Source organism: Oreochromis niloticus, linkage group LG17 (assembly GCF_001858045.2).
Source record: "Oreochromis niloticus isolate F11D_XX linkage group LG17, O_niloticus_UMD_NMBU, whole genome shotgun sequence".
Classification (NCBI taxonomy): domain Eukaryota; kingdom Metazoa; phylum Chordata; class Actinopteri; order Cichliformes; family Cichlidae; genus Oreochromis; species Oreochromis niloticus.
In genome coordinates this window covers 23,842,401-23,866,378 of record NC_031981.2, presented here as the reverse complement: position 1 = coordinate 23,866,378, position 23,978 = coordinate 23,842,401, and the positions used below count along the sequence as shown (strand labels likewise).

Here is a 23,978-nt window from a genome sequence, read left to right as displayed (position 1 = left end):
TTCTTTCTTTCTTTCTTTCTTTGTGCTTTTGTTTTTATTTCTCCCCCTCCCTTCTTTTTAAAGTCTTCTGATTAAAGTCAGAATTATGACTTTTTTCTCAGAATTCTGGAAAAGAAGAAAAAAAAGACGTGCCCACTTTTTTTTCTTTTTTTCCCCAGTGGTCCTAATCCTCTTCCCGTACTTTGTGCTTAGAGGATATATTCTTTTTTTCTAACATTGTTTTTTTCTTCAGCCTGCTCGTTGGACATTACCAGCAGAGCTCAGAGCGGAGAGGCAGGACAAATCGCTACACAAACATTCCTCTGTTTGCATAATACTGCTTTTTTGTACACTGATACCTTTAACATATGAATTATCACTCACACGTGCAAAAATAAATCCTCCGTGTGGTAACAGGGACCCTAAGCAGGCACTTTGTATTCGTAATGCCTTGGACGGACTCTGCATTACAACATCGTTACAGCATAAAGCACTTTGAAACAACTTGTGTTGTGAATTAGCAAAATTTTGGGTCTTTTCAAAAAGATACTTGTGATCTAGTGCTGTTGGTTGTCACTGAACAAAACACTGCTGTATTACCATTGAAGCATGATTGAGTGGGCTTGGGGTAACTGGACTGGTACTTACATGGCGTGTTTCTACTCTGCTTGAGCACTTGAACCACTGGTGAAATCGAAAAACGGTTCCTAAAACCAACTCTGTGCTTTTTCAGTGATATTAGGGTCATTGCGATAAATCTAGGGTGCCACATCCAAATCTTGACAAATCGGTAAAATGAACCCAAATGCATGATAAAATATCTGCTTTCTTTAGACCTGCATCACTCTCACTCTCTCTCTCTCTTCAGTCTTTGCAGGGTGATTTACTGTAATCACCCTAATATGCCTGAAAATCCTGGAGTCGCTGCCTTTTTGAACCTTTGGAATTCTTTCAATTCAGTAAACGGTTCAGGTAAGTGAGCTCAGAAAAGATGTGAGTGCTGTGACAGATTCCACCTGTTCTCCCTATACAGAGAGGGGAGGGGACCTGTCTGTGCCCATAGGAGTTCTTTTCTTTTAAGGATGTTCATCTTCAGGTTATTGTCGGAGCACCAGCGGGACAAGTTGTCGACCTCCGCTCTGTACGCTGTCTTATCTTCATCAGAGATGAGCCCAACCACAGTGGTGTAATCAGCATACATGACGATGACGTTGATTGGGTGGGTTGATGTGCAGTAATTTGTGTACTGGGTATATAGTAGGGGGCAGCGGTAGCCCCATTGCCACTTACTGTCACTCACCGGTGCTGAGTGAAACTGGGGGGGTTGGTTGTAGGGGGCCGAGCTGGACTGATTGAGGCTTCTTGGGCTTATATCCAGGAGCAGGTGAAAGGGGGGATCTGAAGGTGGTCCAGTTTGGTGGTGAGGGTGTCTGGTATTTAGGGGTGGCTGTAGCTCAGGTGGTAGAGCAGGTCAGTGACTAACCGGAAGGTTTGATCCCAGGCTCCTCTAGTCTGCATGCAAGATACTAACCCCATGTTGCTCTCTGATGCATCCATCGGAGTGTGAATGTGTATGAATGTTAGATAGTAAGCACTTAACAACTTAGAAAACGTGCTTGTGTGAATGGGTGTGATTGGGTGAATGAATTAGTTGTGTAAAGCGCTGTGAGTGCTCAGAGTAGAAAAGTGCTATATAAGAACCAGTCCATTTACCATTTGGTATTATGGTGTTGAACACTGAGCTGTAGTCTGTGAGGTAGTGTAACGCAAGTGGTTAGGAAGGTGATAAGTAGACAGCATCAGCAGACTGGTCAAGTTTCTTCTTGGTGTATTTTATTTTTCTGGTATTTACATTCTGCCATCTTAAACCACTGGTTCCTAAAATCTTACTGGTTTTATACAGAATTTTACACACAGCTGAACCTCATTAGTCTCTACCATTAAGAAATCAGTAATTTTTGGAGTGCTCTTTGTATTATTGTAGTATCTTTACCTTACAATATAAAGCACCTTGAGGTTGTTGTGATCTGGTGCTAAATAAATACAATTTTATTGAATAAAATTAAATTGGAATTGAATCGCACTTTTCATAACTGTCCACATTTCTGTGGACTTACACAACGGCCATGTTTCATAAACCAAGACTGTGCGGATTGCTATAGTAACCAGGTGATTTACATTGTTTACTTATGGTGCAGCTGGGTTTTCTACATTGCAAAGGTCTTTCTGTTCTTACTGGGATATTTTGCCATGGTAAGTTTTTCTACAAACATAATCTGCTCTGGAGCAGGTTATGTTTAACGTTAAAGATCAACAGTTATGAAAGCACAGCCTTCTGACCAAACAGTTCTGTCGAAAAACAGTATCACTATTCCTGAAAGATCCCTTGGTTCTCTGCGTGCAGGTAGGAGGGTCTAAAATGTTTCAGTAGTGTTTAAATCTGTCCATCCTTGATGATTCTTAGATGCAACTTTATACCTTGACTGTTCCCTGTAAACAGCAAAAAATGTTCCCTTTCTTCTAAAAAGCATCAATATGTGATTCAGGACAGGACACTAACTTGTTGATTATTTGTGGACTTTGTGGAATTTCCTGTGATCTGACCTTTACTGAAGGTGACAGTTTGGGCCTTCTTCCAGACCTCGGCAAAGTGGTGACACATCTGAATAACTTCCATTTATGTACAAATGTTTGAACTGATGACCTTGGAATGTGTAGCGGTTTAAAAATTACTCCAAAAAAACCTTCCCAACTTGTATAAATATAAATTCTCCCCAAATCCTCACTGAATTCCTCAGACTTCCCCATTGTTTTAAATGCTGGTTCTGTCAAAACAAATAGTATTTATGATGGCAAAAAGAAACTACTAGTTGTTGTCAGTCATGATCACTAACGAAAATAGGCTTTGGCTTTGTTAAGTTAAAAGACACATTAGAACTTTCAACACCGCTTACTACAAAATGTCAATGATTTCAGTTTTTTCATCATTAAAGATGTATGTTGTACAATCGTTCCACCCTGCAAAACGAACAGCTCAAAGAATTCAAAGCCCCAAATTACCATGAAATCCATGTCATGGTGAGTGAATTCAGATAACAAAAGCATACCCCAAGTATGTGGTTAGTTTCAAAGTATACCACAAAAATAATATGTAGCTGTGTTCTAATCATTGTAAAGATCTAGACTACATGTTTAGAATAAAATAGATCAAAGGAACAGGGGAAAAGAGAGAAAAGATTCTCTCGGTTTATAAAGGCAACAATAATTCACACGTGATCGTTTAAAAGCAAAAACATTCAGTCAGGTAGACTTTACTAGGTACTCATTTCTTGATTTTTCGAGCCTTGTCTCTTTCTGCTTTCAAAAACTTTATTTCTCAATCACCACAGCTCATTCATTCTGAAGCAGTCAAATACGGATCGTATAGCTGACGTTTTTTGCTCAGCTAAGAACTCTGCCTCCGTGTGGACTGGAAAACTCAGCAGGAACTCAGATTCATTCCCAACCGCACATGCTAGTATCAGTAAAGACGGATAAATCCAAAAGAGTTGGGGTAAACTGAGCTCAGTTCATACTACAGAGAGGAGAGATTCATTTTTGTGTCTGTTAGGACACTAAGCAACACAGATGAGTAAAATGATGATGAGAGAGAATGAGAATTGAGAATAAAACTCAGACTGACATTTTTCTACACAGTTATATAATTACAAAATGCACTGTATTTCTACCCTGGGATTAAATTAAAACTTCCAGACACTGACAGCAGTTAAGCTATATAACAAAGATTTCCCACATGTCCATGAACCGGAAGGGGCCGTGATTTCTCTCTTTCCTGTACTCAGCCTCCCAGTGAGCTCTGAGGTCTTGACAGGGCAGATGTTAGCACACCAGTAATGCTAAAAGGTGTGAAAGTTAATCATGTGCAGGACAGTGCAGTTGTGTGAAGCCTCTGACTGACCACCGAGTCACTCGCCTACTCGCTTTTTTGGCAAACAACATCACAGTATGTCTGTGTTTTAGAGGTCAGACAGATTTTGAGCTCTGCCTTTAATTGAAATTGACTCCGTTAACATTTGTCAGTGTAGTTTTGCAGAAGGAAAATCCTTTCACACAGAAAAGTACTTCTGTGCCTTTTTTGGTACATCCCAATAATGGCCTCCTGTTAGTCCATAAACAAGAAAGGCTGAGCTGTAAACCACTGGGTCACACACATATTTTGCTCTGTCTTCCAGGATTGCTTTCTTCCTTTAGCAGTGGATCTCATAAGCAATGGGAGAGTCTATGAAGAGGCCTGTGTGGTTGAGAAACATTCCTTCTGCCTCTAATGTGATCACGGGCTCTGCCTCCCCTCCCTCCCCTGCCATTCTCCTCATGGTCCGTATGTCACCATCCTGCTGCTGCTGCTTGTCAGGGGCCAGAGTGGGGCTCATGGTCTGACCAGGCCCCGAGGAGAGGGTGTGGCTGGAGGTATCGGATGGTGCTGAACAGCCCAGGTTAGTGGTGGACACAGCTGTTGGCGGGGCAGGAGGAAGCACAGGCTTGGCCCTGTTGAGGACATACATTTCATGGCCACGCTCATCACGATACTCCTCCAGTTGGGCGAAGGTAGTGGGGCCATCAGAGTAGTCATTCACATACAAGATGCTCTCCTCCTGTGAATTCAAATTCACCTTCATTAATATGACAATGTAAACAACAAAAAAACTACCTTACAATATAAAGCGCCTAGAGGTGACTTTAATTGAACTGAATTAAATTGAATTAAAACAGGCGTTACATGTAGGGTCTGCAGCCTATCCCCTGCTCAGGTGACCACAGAGAGACAGACCATCATTCAGACCAACAGGTAATTTAGAGACAAGGATTTGGACTGTGGAAGGAGTCTTCACATAGAGAACCCACACCGGCAAAGGAAGGTGGTGCAAATCCAAGACCCTCAGTGATAAACACTGCAGTGCTGCCCCCATTTAGCTGATTTAATTTTCTTTCCTTTTATTGGATTTTTACTGAATTCCCAGTACCGTGCAAAAGTCTTGAGTCACCCCTCTTTTTATATATTTTGCAAGAAAACTGGGGCATCAGTGGACCAATTACTGAAAGTCAATATCTCGCAATCATCAATCACCTTTTTTTTTTCCTAACACAAAGCTCTTCATCAGACTATCAGTGACTGATGGAGTTGCATTGTATTTCCCTATCCAGGTATTCTGGCTCTGTGTTTCTGATCATTATCTGGCAGAAAAATTAAGTTGTTGCCAATCAGACTCTTTCCAGATGATATTGCTTGGTCAATCAAAATTTTCCAATACTTCTCTGTGCTCAAGAGTTCATCAATTTTGACAAAATATCCAACATTAGTGGCTGAAATGCAGTCCCAAAGCTTGACAGAGCCTCCACTGTGTTTTACAAATGGCTGTACACATCAAACTCCTGACCTCCTCGATATATATATATTGATATCAGTTTCAACCAAATATTGGGATTCATCACTCCATCAGATTTGTTACCAATGATTTTTAGTTCAGGTCTTGTGTAACACATCTCAGTCTTTTCTCCCTGTTTTCCTTCCTTAAAAATGGCTTCTTGACAACCACTGAGATTGTTTCTGATGAGGCTTTACAACAGAGGGTCTAGATACATTACTTAGGTCCTGTGTCAGGGCTTTGCTGGATTTTTCCCCCTTTTCTTGAAGACATAAACTTTTAGATATTGTTCATCTTCATCTTACAGATAGTTCCTTCAGTTTTTTTAAGGATAGACTGCAAACCACACTGGGATATGCAAGTTTTAGGCTAATAGCTCTTTGGAAGTTGCTAGCACAAAAATACTAATTTATACCTGTCAAATTGAGTTATGTGTGGCATTACTTGGTAGATTCAACTAAAGAGTGACAAAATATATATATATATGTTTTTGCCACAGGCTGCTGGTAAGGGGTCTAAATATACACGTTAGGTTCCCTGTATGTTTGAGTGATTCACAGGTCAGTGGTAAGTAGTTTTGACAAATAACGTTATCTGAAAATGATCACATACAAGAACTAGACTGAAAATAAGTTTTTCTTCGGCCAATGGCCGAAGAAAAACTTAAAACCACTTTCAGATGGATTGGAGAACTATTGCTCAAGACCTCTTTAAAAAATTACAAGTTTTACTCCTCCATCCATCCATTTTCTTCCACTTGTCCTGGGCCAGATCATTGGGGGAGTAGCTTAAACAAGGATGCTCAGACCTCCCTCTCTCCAGCCAACTTCTCATGTTTATCTGGGGGAACACTGAGACAATCCCAGGCCACTCAAGAGATCTAATCTCTCTAGCATGTCCTTGGTTTGCTCCAGGGCTGCCTTCTGGTAGGACATGCCTAAAACACCTCATGCAGGAGGTGCCCAGGAGGATTTTTTGAATCACCTCATCTGGCTTCTTTCAATGCGAAGGAGTAGTAGCTGTAAACTCCTCACCAAACTCTAAGTGAGATAGCCACACAGTGGGGAAAGCTCATTTCTGCCACTAGCCTCCATGATCTCATTCTTTTGGTCACTACCCAGAACTCATGATAACAGGAGAGAGTAGGGACATAAATCAAGAGCTTTTCTTTAATGCTCAGCTGTCTTTACCACAATGGACCAGTCCAGCATCTGCATCACTGCAACTGTAGCCCCAACCCATCTGTTAATCTCTCACTTTCTTCTCGCCTCATTCTCGAACAAGATCCCAACATACTTAAACTTGGTTGGTGGCACTCTCACCTGGTGTTTGCTCTTTCTGTGGCACACTATCACTTCTTGTGTTTTGTGTAGCTAGCCCATTTAATTTAAAAACTGATTTTTGTAGTGCAGATGATTCATAATATCATCTGCTTTATCCAAAGCAGATGATCACCTGCTAATAATATTCACAGTATTTAGTCACTGTGTCTGTAGGGATTTGCTAGCTTAGCTTAGCTTAGCTCATAGCTAACTTGCTATAAGCTCGGCATCTTCACCTGTCCATCTTGCACCTTCTTGCTCCATGTGCAAGATGTTTAGTTACTCCTCGGCCTCCTTTATTAATGATGGTACTTGTAATAAATGTAGCCTGTTTTCAGCTCTGTAGGCCAGGATTCCTGAATTGGAGTTGGGACCATTGAAGCAGACTTGCTGTCTACATCTCTCTGCAGCCTGTCTCCTTTTGTCATCCCCTAAAACTCCATCCCCTTAGAGACTGCAGTTGCTCCCAGATCACCAAAAACAAACCAGAATGATTTAAAAATGATTTAAAAACATTAAAAAAAAAAAAAGAATCACAAAGAAAGAACTAGTATTCACAACTGCACCAAAGAGTAAAACTGTGGATTATTAAACTTTAGTCCCTGTTAGTAAATGATTTAATAATTGATCAACATTGGAAATGGCATCTCACTAATTTAGAAGATCTTCATTTAGCCTGGGAAAAAAAGAGATTGTTGCTCTATTAAAAGAAAAGCTCTCCATAAAACTAGAAAGTCTTACTATTCATCCTTGAAGCCAGGCTGACAAAGACTCAGAACTCTGTCGAGCCAAGCATTCCACCAGTCGTTACTTCACATTTCTTGACAAATAAAAATTTAACTATTAGAGAAAAAAAATATTCATAACAATCTGACTGATGTATCATTATGTACGGCTACTTTCAATTCTATTGATAATTTAACCTCTCTACAATTGATTTTTCTGAGTTAACTCCAATAATTACTTCCTCCAAATCGTAAACATGTCTATTAGGCCCCTACATCTTACAAGAGTGCTCAAAGAAGTCCTTTGAGAAGTCCATTAATGCTTCAATTTAAAATATGATCTATCTATCCATCCCTATTACTGGGCTATGTACCGAGCCATGTATCAGAAGCCTTTAAACTGGCAGTGATTAAGCCATTAATTAAAAAGCAATCACTTGCTGTTTTAGCTAATTATTTCAGGGGCACCACCAATGGCTGGCCAAAATTTGTAGGACCCCCAGTGGACCCCCTGGCATATGTTGGTAATAATTTTAATAAACATGAGTACAAGAGAAGACACTCTACAGTGAGTTGAAACATTAACGTGTTATTTATTCCTGCATATACAATTTTTGTCATTCGTATTGTGTCACTTTGTATGTCCCTCACGATTTCCCGTCATAACCCCCTCCCCTCCGCTGCACTGTTTTGTTTTTGGTGTGTCACTCCATTCATGTAAATGGAGAGTCCTTAACACACTAAGGTTAATTATGGAGTTCCACTGGGTTCTGTGCTAGGACCAATTCGACTTTCATTATACATGCTTTCCTTAGGCAGTATCACTAGAAGGCATAGCAAACTGTTTCTCTACTATGCAGATGACACGCAACTTTATCCATGAAGCCAGATACATCAATTAGCTAAACTGCAAGACTGTCTTAAAGACATAAAGACCTGGATGACCTCCAATTTCCTGTTCTAAATCCAGATGAAACTGAGGTTATTGAACTTGTAAAACTGTATTGTAAAATCTTAGAGATATGGTGTCTAACCATATGTTTACTCTGGACAGAGGTGGCAGAAGTACAGGCTTTCTCTACTTAATGCAAATATCTGTACTTCTACTTAAAAGCTACTTTTTACTTTTGTACTTTAAGTACATTTTAAAGCCTGTACTTTTTCAGTTTTATTTGAGTAAGGAAGTTTCTTCAATACTTCAACTTTTCTCTAAATCTAACCTTTCTTCTTCTTCTCCTTTCCTGTCTGTCGTCCAACATCGAGTGAAGTTATCTGGCACTCTTTTCTCTCCTTTGGCTAGCAGACACAGTGAGACAAACTGCATACAAACAGTTGGTGTGCTTGCTGATGTTTGTTGAGCTGATAGAAACGTTGAACTTCAAATTACCTGTTACTTAAAAAATATCACTCTCTTCATGCTTCCTCCTCTTGTGTAGAGGTAGCTAGATTCTAAAGTACCACAACCACAACTTACGGAAACCTGCACCCCTTCTGGCCCATTTTAACTCGCATTATAAACACTATAGATGATACAGTTGAACCTAAAATAATGAGTTTGTTTTGAAAATGTAAGGAGTAGAAAGTACAGATATTTGTTTAAACATGAAGGCAGTAAAAGTAAAAAGTTGTCAGAATACAGAGTAGTTGTAATTTACTCAAGTAAAGTAGTGTGTGGGGGAGGTTTGGTCCCTGGCTCAGCTTTAAGCCAGTCTTTACATAGTGATACCTGAAAATTCTACTTAAGTACAGTAACAAAGTATTTGTACTTCCCACTACTTCCCACCTTTTAATCTAGATGGGATTACTTTGGCCTCCAGTAACAGTGTGAGGAATCTTGGAGTCATATTTGACCAGGATATTACACAAATATGTAGGACTGATTTCTTCCATTTGTGCAATGTCTTTAAAATTAGAAACATCCTTTGTTAGAGTGATGCTGAACTTGTTGATGCATTTATTACTTCTAGACTGGATTATTGTAATTCATTATTATCAGGATGTCCTAAAAACTCCCCAAAAAGCCTTCAGTTAAAGGCTGCACTGAGAGTACTGACAGCATATTTCTCTCATATTGGCTTTTCTTCATTGTCTCCATGTGAAATACACAATCAAAGTTAAAATCCTTTTCTATACAAGGTCTTGAACATATAAGGTCAAGCCCTACACTTTACTCATAGACTCCTCGGTTACTTGTGGTTCCTAGGATATTTAAAAGTAGGATCGTAATTGGTGACAAAGGGCAGCCCTGGTGGAGTCCAGCATGCACCATGAACAAGTCAGACTTGCAATGTAAACCAAGCTACTGTAATAGCAATAGCAATAGGACAGACACACCATGGTCCCAAAGCAGACCCCAGAGGATACTCCGAGGGATGTGGTAAAGTTTCCTCCACAGTCCACAGAACACATGTAGACTGGTTGAACAAACCTAAATACATAAAACACATCTACATCATCAGGTTGTGTGCATCTCTATTATCATATGACTGCTGCAGATTTGTTTGATCACACATAACAAATTTTAAAGTTATAACAAGAACAGTTATTTTGATCCAGATACACTGATTGTAACATAAGCTCATAAAACATATCTTGACACATGTGGTCATAAGGTACCATTTGTGCCAAAAATTTGTTAACATGAACACTGTTTACATGGACAATACATTTGCCTGTATTTTCAACTTTGCACTTTACTTCAGTTGTAACAAAACTCTTTCGACAAACAGATGGTCCATGTCAACTGCTCACCTGGCAAAACATTTGTGTGTGAATGCAGTTTTACTTCTGTCATCTTGTTGTGCTTTCTCTTATTTTGTTGTGTTAAACTGACACAGACAAATAATTGAAAATTAATTCGTAAATTCCTATCTACTATGAGGATGAATGCCTTTATTCTACTTTTAAAATATGCCATTCACATTTGTAGTATTGAACATATATGCACCTTTTCAGCCCCATCAGCCTCTTTGTCCCGTTGGTGATGTCGACTGTAGATCATGGCGACTAGCAGCAGAGCAGTCAGAGTCAGCAGTGAGATGCCCACAGCAATGGCAGTCTGAGTGGCAGCTCCCAGAGCACTGAAGGCCATGCTGCCCAGAGCATGTAGGGGTTCCCGGCTTACATCTGAGCCCAAAGCAGGACCGTGGCTCCTCAGTCGAGGCCAGGCAGGTGAGTATGGTGGGGACACCTGGGACCATGAAGCCCAGATGGAGGAAGAAGATGAGGAGGATGTTGATGAGTTGATGGCAAGTTGAAAGGTGACCCTAGCCACACCTCCTGCGTTCCATGCTTCACATTCATAGAAGCCTGCATGAGCCACAGTTACATTACTGAGAAACAACATGCCACTGCCAGTGTCGGGGTCAAAGAGTTCGCCATTAGTCTTCTGGAGACTGACTCTGCCTTCCTGCGAGGGCTCCTCTGCTCCTCCCATTCCACCTCCACCTGCATCCAACTCCTGAACCAAACCTCTGGGAGAAAGGACTACTTTACCCTGGGAAGCCTTCCTCCAGGTCACCTGCAAAAGGTATTGACATTTCTTTCTTCAGTGGTCTTACAAAGGTTAAACCATTACAGTACAAAAAGAAAAACAGATACTACTGTTACGGTACTGTCAACCTGAACTGGAGTATGTAATTGATGATTCATTCAAGATGTTTTAAATAAATGGAAAAAAAGGGGGAAAATTGAAGTAACCACTTTAGCCGACCACACTGATTACATGCAGTGTATTTGGAACAGTCAAAGAAGACCAGTACAAACAAATTCACTCATTTGATAGACAGGAGTTATGGCAAATGGTGGGGAAAACAAAATAATTTAAAAGAATATTAAAACTTCACTTTCACTTTAATTATCATTACCTGTGGCCGAGGATAACCAGTGGCATGGCATGACACCCTGAGGCTCTCTCCCAGATGCACTGCAAGCCTCTTGGGCTCCAGCTGCACCAAGGGAGGGATGCAGACCAAGCTGTTGAGAGGAACCTCCACCAAGCTCAGATGGGACAGGCGTGGTGGCTCGGTGCAAACTAGTCGACGTTCTGCAGAGCTAAGCAGACGCTGACCCTCTTCATCAATCCAGGTCCTCAGCCAGTGCAAAGCACAGTCACAGCGCCATGGATTATCTGCAGCATAGCACAAGACAGAAGCCACTTAATGTTCTGCCCTAAAGAGTCATGATGATTACCATAATATTAGGCTCTACATGAGTAGCTATCTGTAACGCAGTGTTATTATGCATGAAACGGTATTAAAAAACCCAACAAAAAACCCAAAACACAACATGGGTTCCAATGTCATCAGTAAAGGAGCCTCACCTGTGATACGCAGGACTTGCAGGCTCACTAGAGGCCGCAGTGTTGCAGGGCCAATTGTATGGAGATTATTCCTACTCAGGTCCAGCAGAGCCAGAGAAGTCAAACCAACTAAAGCCTGGTCGGCTAACGTCTCTATACTATTATGCTGTAAGTGGAGCTCCTGCAGACGCTGAGACATCAAGAGAATGATGTACATTATCTATGAAGCTTCATATAGGGCTCAGCAAAGCTGCTGTGTTGAACAGGAAAGTGAGACTGTACCGGTAGGCCACGGAAGGTGTAGTCCAGCAGCCGTGTGATGTCGTTTCGTGCCAGGTACAGAATGCGTAGATGTTCGAGTCCCTGAAACATGTCAGCTGTCACCAAATGGATGCGGTTTCCATTCAGTGCTAGCTCCAATAACTGACCGAGGCTCTGGAAAGAACCAGGCTCCACGGCTGAGATGGTGTTGTTCTAGAGGAAGAGGGACATGAAAAGAAAACTAAACAAATGTCTGCTTCTGGTTAATCTCCTGGAACTACCACTACTTCTGATGATGCCTTTGAAAGACGTTTTCTGTCTCCTGTGTTGTGATCCTTTTATTTTGGAGCAGTCTAACATTTGACAGTGTTTTTGGTACAATGAGGAGAGTGACTCAATTCACAATTTCACTGTTTCAAAAAATACGTACAATATATTCATAAGAGGTAACGCCACTGATTTTGTTAATGTCTGTTTGCTGGAGTAAGGAAAGTGTTACTATACATGTTCTCAGCTTTAGTTGGAGACGATGACCACAGAGTTGAAAATTAAACATTTCTGGTGGTGTCGAGTCAGAAAAAGGTAAGTTTATTAGAAGTCTACAACTGTCAACTACTTATCTCTGCTGCAGGCTAGCAGCTCATGGCGACAGTAGTGGCCTCTAATATACCTCAAACTCTGAAGTGGTTGCAGTTGCACTGCTGGGTTTTAAAAACAAAGAAAACTGTAATGTAGTTTGAGTATAAATAGAAGGCCATGTATTTGGTAAACATCTGCTTTCGGAGCCAATTTTGGCCTATATGGGTTTTTGCCATGACTGGCAATGTGTTTTGAAAAGTCTAGTTTTTATTTTTATTTCAGTTAAACAAAATTTCAACCCACTTTAATTTAGTTTTAGTTAGCAATAACAACCTTCTGCTGCAGCCTTACAAGACATCCACCATGCTGTATTCTTAAACCTGTTCAGTGAAATCCTTCCTCTGTTGCATTAAAACATTTTGGAGGGTAATACTTCACTGTAATTTGATACTACTGAGTGAAGTAAGCACAGCGTATACCATTGCTAGAATGTATACAAATCCATACCTAGTATAAACTGTGATGTAGTCAACAGAGTAAAACTCAAGGCTAAAGAGTCTTAGTGTAAGTGTTTAAGTGTGTATGTGCGTTTATTACCTGCAGGTACAAATAGTGCAGGTGCTTCAGCATGGTGAGGTCCTGTCGACGGATCTGACCAATCACATTGTCCTGGAGAAAGATGGTCTGGATGGAGAGATGAGCAAGGGACAAAAGAGGAGTTTTAGTCACTATTGTCTTAAAACATTTGATACATTGTGATTAATGCTCTGATCCTAAATATGATCAATCTATCTCTATTAATAGGCTCAAACCTTCCTTTTTATCTCAAAATTTCTTCTAAGAGTACATGTAAAGCAGCTAATTGGGCATGTGCAGAGAAATTGTTTATTTGAAGAGCTTCATCTATTTAACAGTCTGCAGTTTGTTCATGGGGAGTCTTTTCCCTGCACCAAGATTACGGAGTTCCACAGGGTTCTGTGCTAGGACCAATTTTATTTACATTATACATGCCTCAGGCAGTATAATTAGGAAGCACAGTATACATTTTCATTGCTAGATAAAAATGTATACATGCAGATGACACACAGCTTTATCTATCCATGAAACTGGGTGACACACACCAGGTAAACTGCAGGAATGTCTTAAAGACATAAAGGCCTGGATGACATCTAATTTTCTGCTTCTCAATTCAGCTAAAACGGAGGATATTGTACTTATTCCTAACAATCTTAGAAACACTGTGTATATCCATATTCTTACTCTGGATAGCATTACTTTGTCCTCCAGTAACACTGTGAGGAATCTTGGAGACTAATGCTCACATTAAACTACTTTCTTGCATTTGAATTAAATTGGATCTAGGGCATCGATCCTACCTGTATGGATAAAGGGATGTATTTGGGGATGTCCCTCAGGCCTGTGGAGCCACACTCCACAGTGAGGCTGTAGCAGCGACAGCCCACAGGGCAGGAAGGAGAGGCTCGTAGAGGAGTGGAGTGTAGAGACAGGAGGAGCGTGGAGAGAAGAAGCACCAAAAACACAGCCATCATGTCAAGAGACACAACTGAGAAAGATAAGAACAGAGAATGAGTCATGATCAGCATTCTTCTGACTTGTTTTGAGGCTCAACAAAAATATGTGAAATGGTCAGTGAGGAGGAAGTCCCTCCTACACAAATTAGCCTGAAAAAAATACTGTAACAACAAACAATTTTTCAAATCAACTTGAGCCATACAATCCAATGGATACATCCTAGGATTCTGTCAAAGGTCTCATTGGCATATTGTTTTAGTGACATTTCAGACTCCAAACAATTTGTATTTATTAAAACTGAACAAGAACAAAGCCAAAATGCAAAAGCAGCATGTAATGTGAGTGAAGTTGGCCCCCCCACCTTCTTCAAATCCAACAAAAGTGGTATCAAATGTTTGTGCTACGTTTGTGCTGGTTTCTGCTGCAAAAATTTTCGTTTGTGCCGCTATCATTTTAAAGATATTAATAAAAATTTCTAGAGGTCATCAGAGGTCAACCAGCCCCCCCACATTAATGGAATCAAAATTGGTGTCAATCAGTTGTGCTATGTTTGTGCTGGTTTGTGCTGCTAAAATTGTCATTTGTGCTGCTTCTGTTTTAAAGATATTAATGAAAAGGTAAAGGTCAAAAGGTCAACCAGCCCCCCCCCTCATTACCCAAATCAAACAAAATTGATGTTAAACGTTTGTGCTACATTTGTGCTGGTTTGTGCTGCAAAATTTTTTGTTTGTGCCGCTATCATTTTAAAGATATTAACAAAAATTTCTAGAGGTCATCAGAGGTCAACCAGCCCCCCCACATTAATTAAATCAAACAAAATGGGTGTCAATCAACTGTGCTACGTTTGTGCTGGTTTGTGCTGCTTCTGTTTTAAAGATATTAATGAAAATGTAAAGGTCAAAAGGTCAACCAGCCCCCCCACATTACCCAAATCAAACAAAATTGATGTTAAACGTTTGAGCTACGTTTGTGCTGCTATCATTTTAAAAATTTTAATAAAATAACGTCTTGATGCGTGCTTAATCATCCAGGTAAGTAAATCCCAAAAGGTTGATTCTGTTCATCTGGACATTTTCAGTTGGAGAAACGTTTCGTCACTCATCCAAGTGACTTCTTCAGTCTCAGCTGACTGCAGGTTTCCCAGATCTTATAAACAGTACATTTGCATAGTGAAGGAAACTAGCACCACTGAATGAACAATGTGCTGGGGGGTTAGTTCCATGATTGTTAGTATGCAAATTCTTATGACCATTGATCAATGACAACTAATCAAAGCCTACTGATCAATGGCCATGAGTACCATTCACAGAAAGTGGGGAATGGCTACAATCACAGCATTGTAGGATGGCGAAAGATGTACCCTTGGGCCCCCCTTCTCAATTCAGAGATGGTCAGCATCCTGACAGCCCGATGGACGAAGCTGTCTCTCAGTCTGTGTGTTCTGGCCCGGAGGCTCTTCAGTATCCTTCCTGATGGCAGCAAACTGAAGACGCTGCTGAAGGGATGAGTGGAGTCACCTGTAATGGAGAGGACCTTCCAGATGAGGCAGGTGCAGCTGCTCTCACTACCCGTTGTCGTTTTTTCCTGCAGAACCCAGTGCAGGAGTCATACCACACAGTGATGCAGCTGGTGAGGATACTCTCAACTGTGCCTCTGTAGAAGGTGCTCATAATGGGGGTTGAATCTCTTGTGCTTCTCAGTTTGCAGAGGAAGTAGAGTCGCTGTTGGTCTTCTCCACATTCAGGGACAGGTTGTTGTTGCTGTACCAGTCTGCCAGATGGTTAACTTCACCCCTGTAGTAGATCTCGTCGTGGGTCAGCAGAGTGAAGAGAAGGGGGCTCAACACACATCCTTGGGGAGCCCCCGTATTCAGTGTTCTTGGGCTGGAGGTGTTGCTGTCGAGCGTACCATCTGCTGTCTTCCTGTCAAGAAATCTAGCAGCCAGTTATACAGCAAGGTGCTGATCCCCAGCAGATCCAGTTTGTGAATGAGTTGCTGGGGAATGATGATGCTGAAGGCTGAACTGAAGTCTATGAACAGCACTCTGACATATGAGTCTCTAGTGTTCAGATGTGTGAGGGCTGAGTAAGGGGCAGTTGAAATTCCATCATCGGTTGAGCGTTTTGACCGGTATGCGAACTCAAATGGATCCAGGTTGGGGGAAAGCGATAATTTGATTTGATGCATGACTAACCGTTCAAAGCACTTCATAATGATGGAGGTGAGTTTGACAGGACGGTAGTCCTTAAAGCAGGAGGTAGATGACTTCTTGGGCACAGTAATGATGGTGGAGGCTTTGAGGCATGTGGGAACGGCGGCCTGACCCTAGTGATGTGTTAAAGATGTCTGTGAAAACATTTGTGAGTTACACAGCATAGTCCGTCAGTGCTCGTCCAAGGATGTTATCAGGACCTGGAGCTTTGCGTGTACTGATTTTGGCAAGGGATCTCCACACACTGTCTGGGGATTTGTTCACCACGGTCTGCAGAGTGGGCTTGTAGTCTGTGATGGTTTGTATTCCTTGCCACTGCCTCCAAGTATCTCTGCTATCGCTGAAGCTTTGCTGTCGCTGATGCCACGTGACAGGTGTGCCCTTGCTGTTCTTTGGCTCACCTAATTCCCGGCTCTGAAGGCTTGCATTTTTCAACCTTAGGAGCATTTAAACCTGACCTGTGAGCCATGGTTTCTGATTGGCCCGGACAGTGATACTCCTGGTGTCACGACCTGCAGGATCGGCAAGGTGCTGATCAGAATCTCTCCACTCCTAGCCCTCCTTCTCTTCTCTTTTTCCCTCTCTCTCCCCCTCTCCCCTGTTTTGCCGGAACTCATGGCGGATTCACGCCCTCGGTCCACGCCTTCCTGGATTGGGAACACCTGGGCCTCATCAGACCAGCTGGTATATTAGAAGGAGGAGATCAGCTGTTCAACGCTGGATTGTTGTGAAGGCTCTAGTCAGTACACGTCTAGCTCAAGTTTCCTGTGCCTCCGTCTCAGAGACTTAACGAGTGTTTCTTTGTTCCTAGATTCCCCGGACCCGCCCCCGTGTTTCCCCCTGTGGAGTGTGGAAGGAGTGACTGGTCGCTAGCGGAGAAGAGAGAGGTTGAACTGAGCGCGTGTGTGATTTCCCCGTTTTCCCTGGAGCCCTGGACCCCTGCCCCTCACGTCTTGTATATAGCACTAACCCCGCACTGTCTGTACATACACTTGGTGAAGATCTGTAAATAAACTGTCTCTGTTTAAACGCTACTCAGGAGTCCTGCGAGTGGATCCTCTAAGCAACCCGTGACACCTGGTCTCTGTGACATCATCGATGCATTTTGGGATGTAGGCAATGACAGTTTCTGTATATTCCTGAAAGTCTGTGGTGTTGTCGTGTGTGGCAGCCTGTGGTGGAAAAGCAGTCTTGCAGTGTCTCTGAGGACCCTTCTGGCCACACCTGTACCTGCTTACAAACTGGTTTGGTGACTTTGACCAGGGGCCTGTGGGTACCCATGGCACACCTAGGTTTCTGCCTGTAGTACTGACCCTTATGCAAAATAGGTGGAATTAAGACACCGTTCCAAAAGCAAACACAACTGATCAGTGCTGAGAGTGGTCCTGTTGCTGAGGTTGGGGTGATCCTGTAATCTCTTATGAACTACCTCCAACGCTTCTATGACTGGGATGCAAGTGAAGACAGATGTAACATCTCTCTCTCACTGTACATGTACTGTTTATAAAATTAGGGAAACATAACCTGCACAAACAAAATAATTTGCAGGACAAATGTTTGACATCAATTTTGTTCGATTTGAAGAAGGTAGGGGGGCCAACTTCACTCACATGCCTTTATAAGATCTGGGAAACCTGCAGTCAGCTGAGACTAAAGAAGTCACTTGGATGAGTGACGAAACGTTTCTCCAACTGAAAATGTCCAGATGAACAGAATCAACCTTTTGGGATTTACTTACCTGGATGATTAAGCACGCATCAAGACGTTATTTTATTAAAATTTTTAAAATGATAGCAGCACAAACAAAAAATTTTGCAGCACAAACCAGCACAAACGTTTGACATCAATTTTGTTTGATTCCATTAATGTGGGGGGGCTGGTTGACCTTTTGACCTTTACCTTTTCATTAATATCTTTAAAACAGAAGCAGCACAAACCAGCACAAACGTAGCACAGTTGATTGACACCCATTTTGTTTGATTTAATTAATGTGGGGGGGGGTTGACCTCTGATGACCTCTAGAAATTTTTATTAATATCTTTAAAATGATAGTAGCACAAACGAAAATTTTTGCAGCACAAACGTAGGACAAACGTTTGATACCACTTTTGTTGGATTTGAAGAAGGTGGGGGGGCAACTTCACTCACATACAATATTGTTGATGTTTCTTTTCAGCACTGTAGCCAGGCTGACAGGCTAACTCAGCTGTCTTGACTAATTATAGACCAATCACCAACCTTCCTTTTATCTCAAAAATTCTTGAAAGAGTAGTTGTAGAACAGCTAACTGATCATCTGCAGAGGAATTGTTAATTTTAAGATTTTCAGCCAGTTTTCAGACCTCATCACAGTACAGCAACTGGTCTCTGACAGTGGACTCATCTCTGTGCTTGTCATGCTAGACCTCAGTGCAGTGTTTGATACCATTGACCATAATATTTTATAACAGCGATTAGAGCATGCTGTAGATATTAAAGGTCCTGCACTGCAATGGAGTGGAGTACCTTTAAGTCCTTATGGAGACTCCAGTTTGTTCATGTAGATGAAGAGTCCTCTTAACACACTAAGGTTAATTATGGAGTTCCACAGGGTTCAGTGCTAGGACCAATTCTGTTTACATTATGCATACTTCCCTTAGTCAGTATCATTAGAAGGCATAGCATACATTTTCACTGCTATACAGATGGCACCCAACTTTATCTATCCATGAAGCCAGATAACACACACCAATTAATTAAACTACAGAAATGTCTTAAAGACATAAAGTCCTGGATGACCTCTAAATGCTTCTAAATTCAGATAAAAGGGAGGTTTTTGTACTTGGCCCTGAAAGTCTTAGAAATATGGTATCAGATGCTTACTCTGGATGGTATTACCTTGGCCTCCAGCAACACTGTGAGGAATCTTGGAGTCATTTTTGACCAGGATATATCCTTCAATGTGCATATCAAACAAATGATTTCTTCCATTTGTGCAATATCTTAGCCTTCAGTTGATCCAAAATGCTGCAGGAAGAGTACTGACAGAGAGAGAGAGCATATTTCTCCTGTATTGGCTTGTCTTCATTGGCTCCCTGTTAAATCCAGAATTGAATTCAAAATCCTGCTCCTCACATACAAGGTTCTACCTTAGTTATGCTGCAAAAGAACTAGACTGCTGGAGATTCCCATGATACACTGAGTGTTTCTTCTTCAGTCACCTTTTTACTCAATATGTAGTTGTACACAACTCTGTATTTAATCATTAATTATTATTAACTAATAACTGTGGCTCTCTTCCACAGCATGTCTTCTCCTGTCTTCCTCGCGGCAGATGGCTGTTCCTCCCTGAGCCTGGTTCTTCTGCAGGTTTCTTCCTGTTAAAAGAGTTTTCTCATAGGCGATCATGATTGTTGGGGTTTTCTCTGTTTTCTTTGTATTATTGTAGGGCGTTTACGTTACATATGAAGTGCCTTCAGGCAACTGTTGTTGTGATTTGGTGCTATATAAAATAAATAAAATTGAATTGAATTTTCTAAAATCTGACAGTCAGGATTCAGAATTGATTACAATAAGAAACAGCACTAGAGAAGGTCCAGAATGATCCTATGACCTCTCTGACAATGAACTGATCTTTTCATTTGTCCTGCTAGACTTCACTGCAGAATTAGATACTATTGACCACAATATTTTACTACATAGAGTAGAACAAGCGACAGGTATTAAAGGTACTGTGCTGCAGGGGTTTGAATATCTTTTGTATCTAATAAACTCCAGTTTATTCATGTAAATAGGAAAGTGTTCTTGACAAGCTAAGGTTAATTATGAACTTCCTCTGGGTGTTACGCTGAGACCAGTTGTATTTACATTATTTATAAACACTTCTCCTAGGCAGGAACATTAGGAGGCATTACCTTGGCATCCAGTACTGTGAACAATCTCTGAGTCATATTTGACCAGGATATGTCCTTCAATATGCATATTAAACTTTGGACCAGTGGATAGTCTACTATCCACTATAGACTATTACTTATAAATATAAATATCTTATATATTTATATAAATATCTTATTTGAATGATTACTGCCATGTCGATGAGAGAAAGTGAGAAAGACAGAGACTGAGCTCCATTCACTCAATGATCAAGAAACTGACCTTACAGCTCTCTGTTCATTCAGTGGGCTGGTTTCAGTCATTATGCAAATGTACTGTTTATAAGGTTGGGGAAACCTGCAGTCAGCTGAGACTGAAGGAGTCACTTGGATGAGTGACGAAATGTTTCTCCCACTGAAAACGCTGCGTCCAGATGAATCAATTTTTTGGCATAAGGAATATATTTGTACTGTAAAAATAAAAGCTAGAAAAACGCATCCATGAATTACAAACAATCTATTTCTTAAAAATTATTCATTTTTTTTTCTTTTGCTTTTATACATTGCAAATAAAGTTAAGGAAAGTTTCTTCATGGTTCAAAGGTTGCTCATCAGAGGATGATTTAAAAATGTACTACCAACAATTTCTTTTTCATGGTCAGTTGCAGCGTCTGTCTTTTAATACATATGCCTTTCAAGAGTCTTACTGAGATGATGCAAGAAATTCTCTGCATCTAATCTCCATTGTAGAGATATTTGCCATGAAACCTCTCTGCCTTGCCTCCACTACTAGTTCACTACGCTGTAGTTTCTTCAACCCATTGGCTTCCTTTATGATATCTTCCCAGGGCACTGCGAACTTAATAAAGCAGGCAGCACAGTGTGAGTTCAACACACTACCACACAGTACAATGTCTGATCTTAAGTTAGCAATGGCAGTTTCAATGGGTACTTGAAGTTGCCACTTGCTTTAATCCGGGAGTGCAGAACTGCAGCTTTGTTGCTTCTTTGTCAGAATACTCTCCCCTTATCGTTTCAGTTGTATCAGTTAATATGATGTACTTCAGACCGTCAGAGAGTATGTTGATCTGATGATAGAGCCAAACATTCTATCTTTCATAACTCTTCTGAGGTGGTACTCCATTTTCCCCCACACATAACCATTTCATCCACTACCTATGTTTCACCTGGGATACTGCCCAAGCACATCTTGATGTTTCCTCTTGTTAGTGGATTTCAGCCATGACTAATTATCTATACATTCTCATGCAGATGCTTTCCCAAAGCGTTGTCGCATGCTTTTAAGTCAGGAGTGGGGAACTCCAGGCCTCAAGGGCCGGTGTCCTGCAGGTTTTAGATGTGTCCTTGATCCAACACAGCTGATTCATATGGCTAAATTACCTCTTCAACATGTCTTGAAGTTCTCCAGAGGCCTGGTAATGAACTAATCATTTGATTCAGGTGTGTTGACCCAGGATGACATCTAAAACCTGCAGGACACCGGCCCTTGAAGCCTGGAGTTCCCCCACCCCTGTTCTAAGTCCTACGCCCAGGTGTATTCCCAAGAATGTCACTTTTTTTGCTATGGTGAAAACTGATTTTAGAAACTTAAAAGGATCCATAAAAAATGTGATTGTACCCTTTCTTGCTTTTTTGTACCTTGCAGAAATGATCCACTTGTCTCAGGGCTTACAGCTGGTGTTTGATGTTTTCCTGGAGCTGGTTTAATCCAGAGTATTTTATAGTTGCGAATAATTTTTCTACTGTAAAAATATAGTCTTCAAATTGTTTGGAAATGGCACGTCCCAGATTATTGAACAACAACAACTGTTTCTGTGAGACCATTTCTGATGTCTTTCCTGCTTGGCATTGTGTTAACACAACTGAATACCCAAGAACAATAAAGTGGAAAAACCTCTGCTCTGATAGTGAAGGTCATAATTCCTGATGATCAAGAATAAATCTATCAAATTAGCAGGACCTGGCTGCTACCTACTCTCTCAATTCTTATGAAAAAACAGCAAGGGCCTACTTCACACACTGCTTTTGCATTCTGTCTTACTTTTTGTTAAATAAACACTATGGCATGCTTTTGTAGCTTATCTGAGGTTATATTTACTGCATTTAAAGACCTGCAAAGGACCAGATTTTTCTAAAGCCTTAGAATTAAAAGTGAGTGTAATTTATTTTAAAGCATGACTGTAAATGTAGTTTTACTCTGATTAACATCTCAATAAATGCAATCTTTTCCATATTCATATCAGTTGGTGAATCTCTGTCACCATAGAAACAGCTCATGCCAAGAGGATTTGACTTGCATAAAAGGATCTACCATCAAGGCCACTTCACTCTGCTGCTGGTGCTCGCCTGTAAACGTCCTCTACTGTAACTACAGGGCTGCTGCAGCATGAACTGGGTTTCTCTGTATATAAGATATGGAAACACATAAAGTATTTCCACTGACTGACAGCAATGAAAGCTGAAAGCTGTCTTTAATGGCAGCTAAAAATGCACCCGGGCAGTCATATGCTGTGCTAAAGGCCACCTTAACACAGAAGCTACACAATAACAGTAACCAGTATCTGATGGCAGCGCTGTGCATGCCAAAGGGTGGTTAAATGGACTCTGCGAAGACAAACGCATATAAGATAAGAAACACCATGATGGATGCGTATGGAAGAATAAATACCTCGCTGGGGAAGGACGTGGGAGACCCAGATAAGGACGTCCGACCTGCACGACGTCTTCTTATTCCTTCCTAGCAGACGGTTCTAATAATTTGCCTGAAATAAATGAAAGTAGAAGAGGGGAGGAAAATATCGACAGTTTGCAGAGGACCGCGGGCCGTCGCACACACGCTTATGATGTCAACAAAAGACGGGAGCCAGCAGCGAAATATCAGGGGAGGCTTGATAGTGTAGCACTAAGTGCAAATCGGTGCAAATCGGTTCAGATCATGTCTTTGTTGAATCCCATCATCCAGCTGTTCATTCATTCGTCTCTCCCAGTGAACCCTCCCATCCATTTACCCCACGCTGCTGCTCCTCAGGACGATCGTCGAGTCAGCAGTGCTCCGCAAGAAGCACAAAAGCGTCTCCTGCACGAATTAATCACAGCAAAGTCTTCGTGATAAATGTTGTGCATCAAACTCATCTGTGTAAGAATCTGTGGCCGTTCGCCTTCAGTTTGCCATCTCACGCTAACGTAGTGCGTAAAATCTGCATTCCGTGGACTTTTCATTACGCTCACCGTCACAGTGCCAATAAAATATTCTCAGGTGTCAGTTAGGAACGGAACAGAAATGGTTAATATAAATACAATTATTAGTCACGTGAACAAGGTAAGAAGGCGACATTTATCGCGTCTTCAAACGCATCAAAGACAACCAGGGTTTCAAGAACATCTCAGCCCAGCTGGAAAAGTGTGTGTTCAAAAAAGACTAAGTGTGGCGAGGTTTTACAATGATTTCTGATACATGCAAGCGATCATCTAATGACAACCGAGTGGTCAGCCCTGCAAATCCAGCCCAAGAGACTGTGTTTAATGAAATCCAAATGACATCAGAAGATCTGCTGGTAGGCAACTTCTTGTATCAAGCTACTGTAATCACAGAGACGGCAAAAAGTTCACCTTTATTTCAAGAAAAATGAGAACTCTACGTTCGGCTCCAGGTCTATGAGAAGATCCTCATCACTGATTAATCTTTAACTGCTCTTCCCAAATAAGAATGCGTGACGGTGATGTGAGGTCATCTGTTTGATAGATGAACTACTTTCAGGACATTAATTCTGCAC

The 23,978-nt window shown here is 41.2% G+C and overlaps 1 protein-coding gene across 1 annotated transcript; it reads right to left on the bottom strand.

Moving 5' to 3' along the window:
• Nucleotides 1–1,790: 1,790 nt before the first annotated feature.
• LOC100708271 (leucine-rich repeat-containing protein 24) lies at nucleotides 1,791–23,787 on the bottom strand. Its single transcript, XM_005475669.4, has 9 exons — nucleotides 23,214–23,787; nucleotides 22,874–22,967; nucleotides 13,966–14,153; nucleotides 13,187–13,273; nucleotides 12,032–12,223; nucleotides 11,771–11,939; nucleotides 11,316–11,578; nucleotides 10,397–10,969; nucleotides 1,791–4,631 (listed from the first exon to the last, which is right to left on the bottom strand). Exons 3-9 carry the CDS (start codon nucleotides 14,137–14,139, stop codon nucleotides 4,227–4,229), a joined length of 1,863 nt encoding a protein of 620 aa, XP_005475726.1. The 5' UTR covers nucleotides 14,140–14,153; nucleotides 22,874–22,967; nucleotides 23,214–23,787; the 3' UTR covers nucleotides 1,791–4,226.
• Between the last annotated feature and the right edge of the window lie 191 nt (nucleotides 23,788–23,978).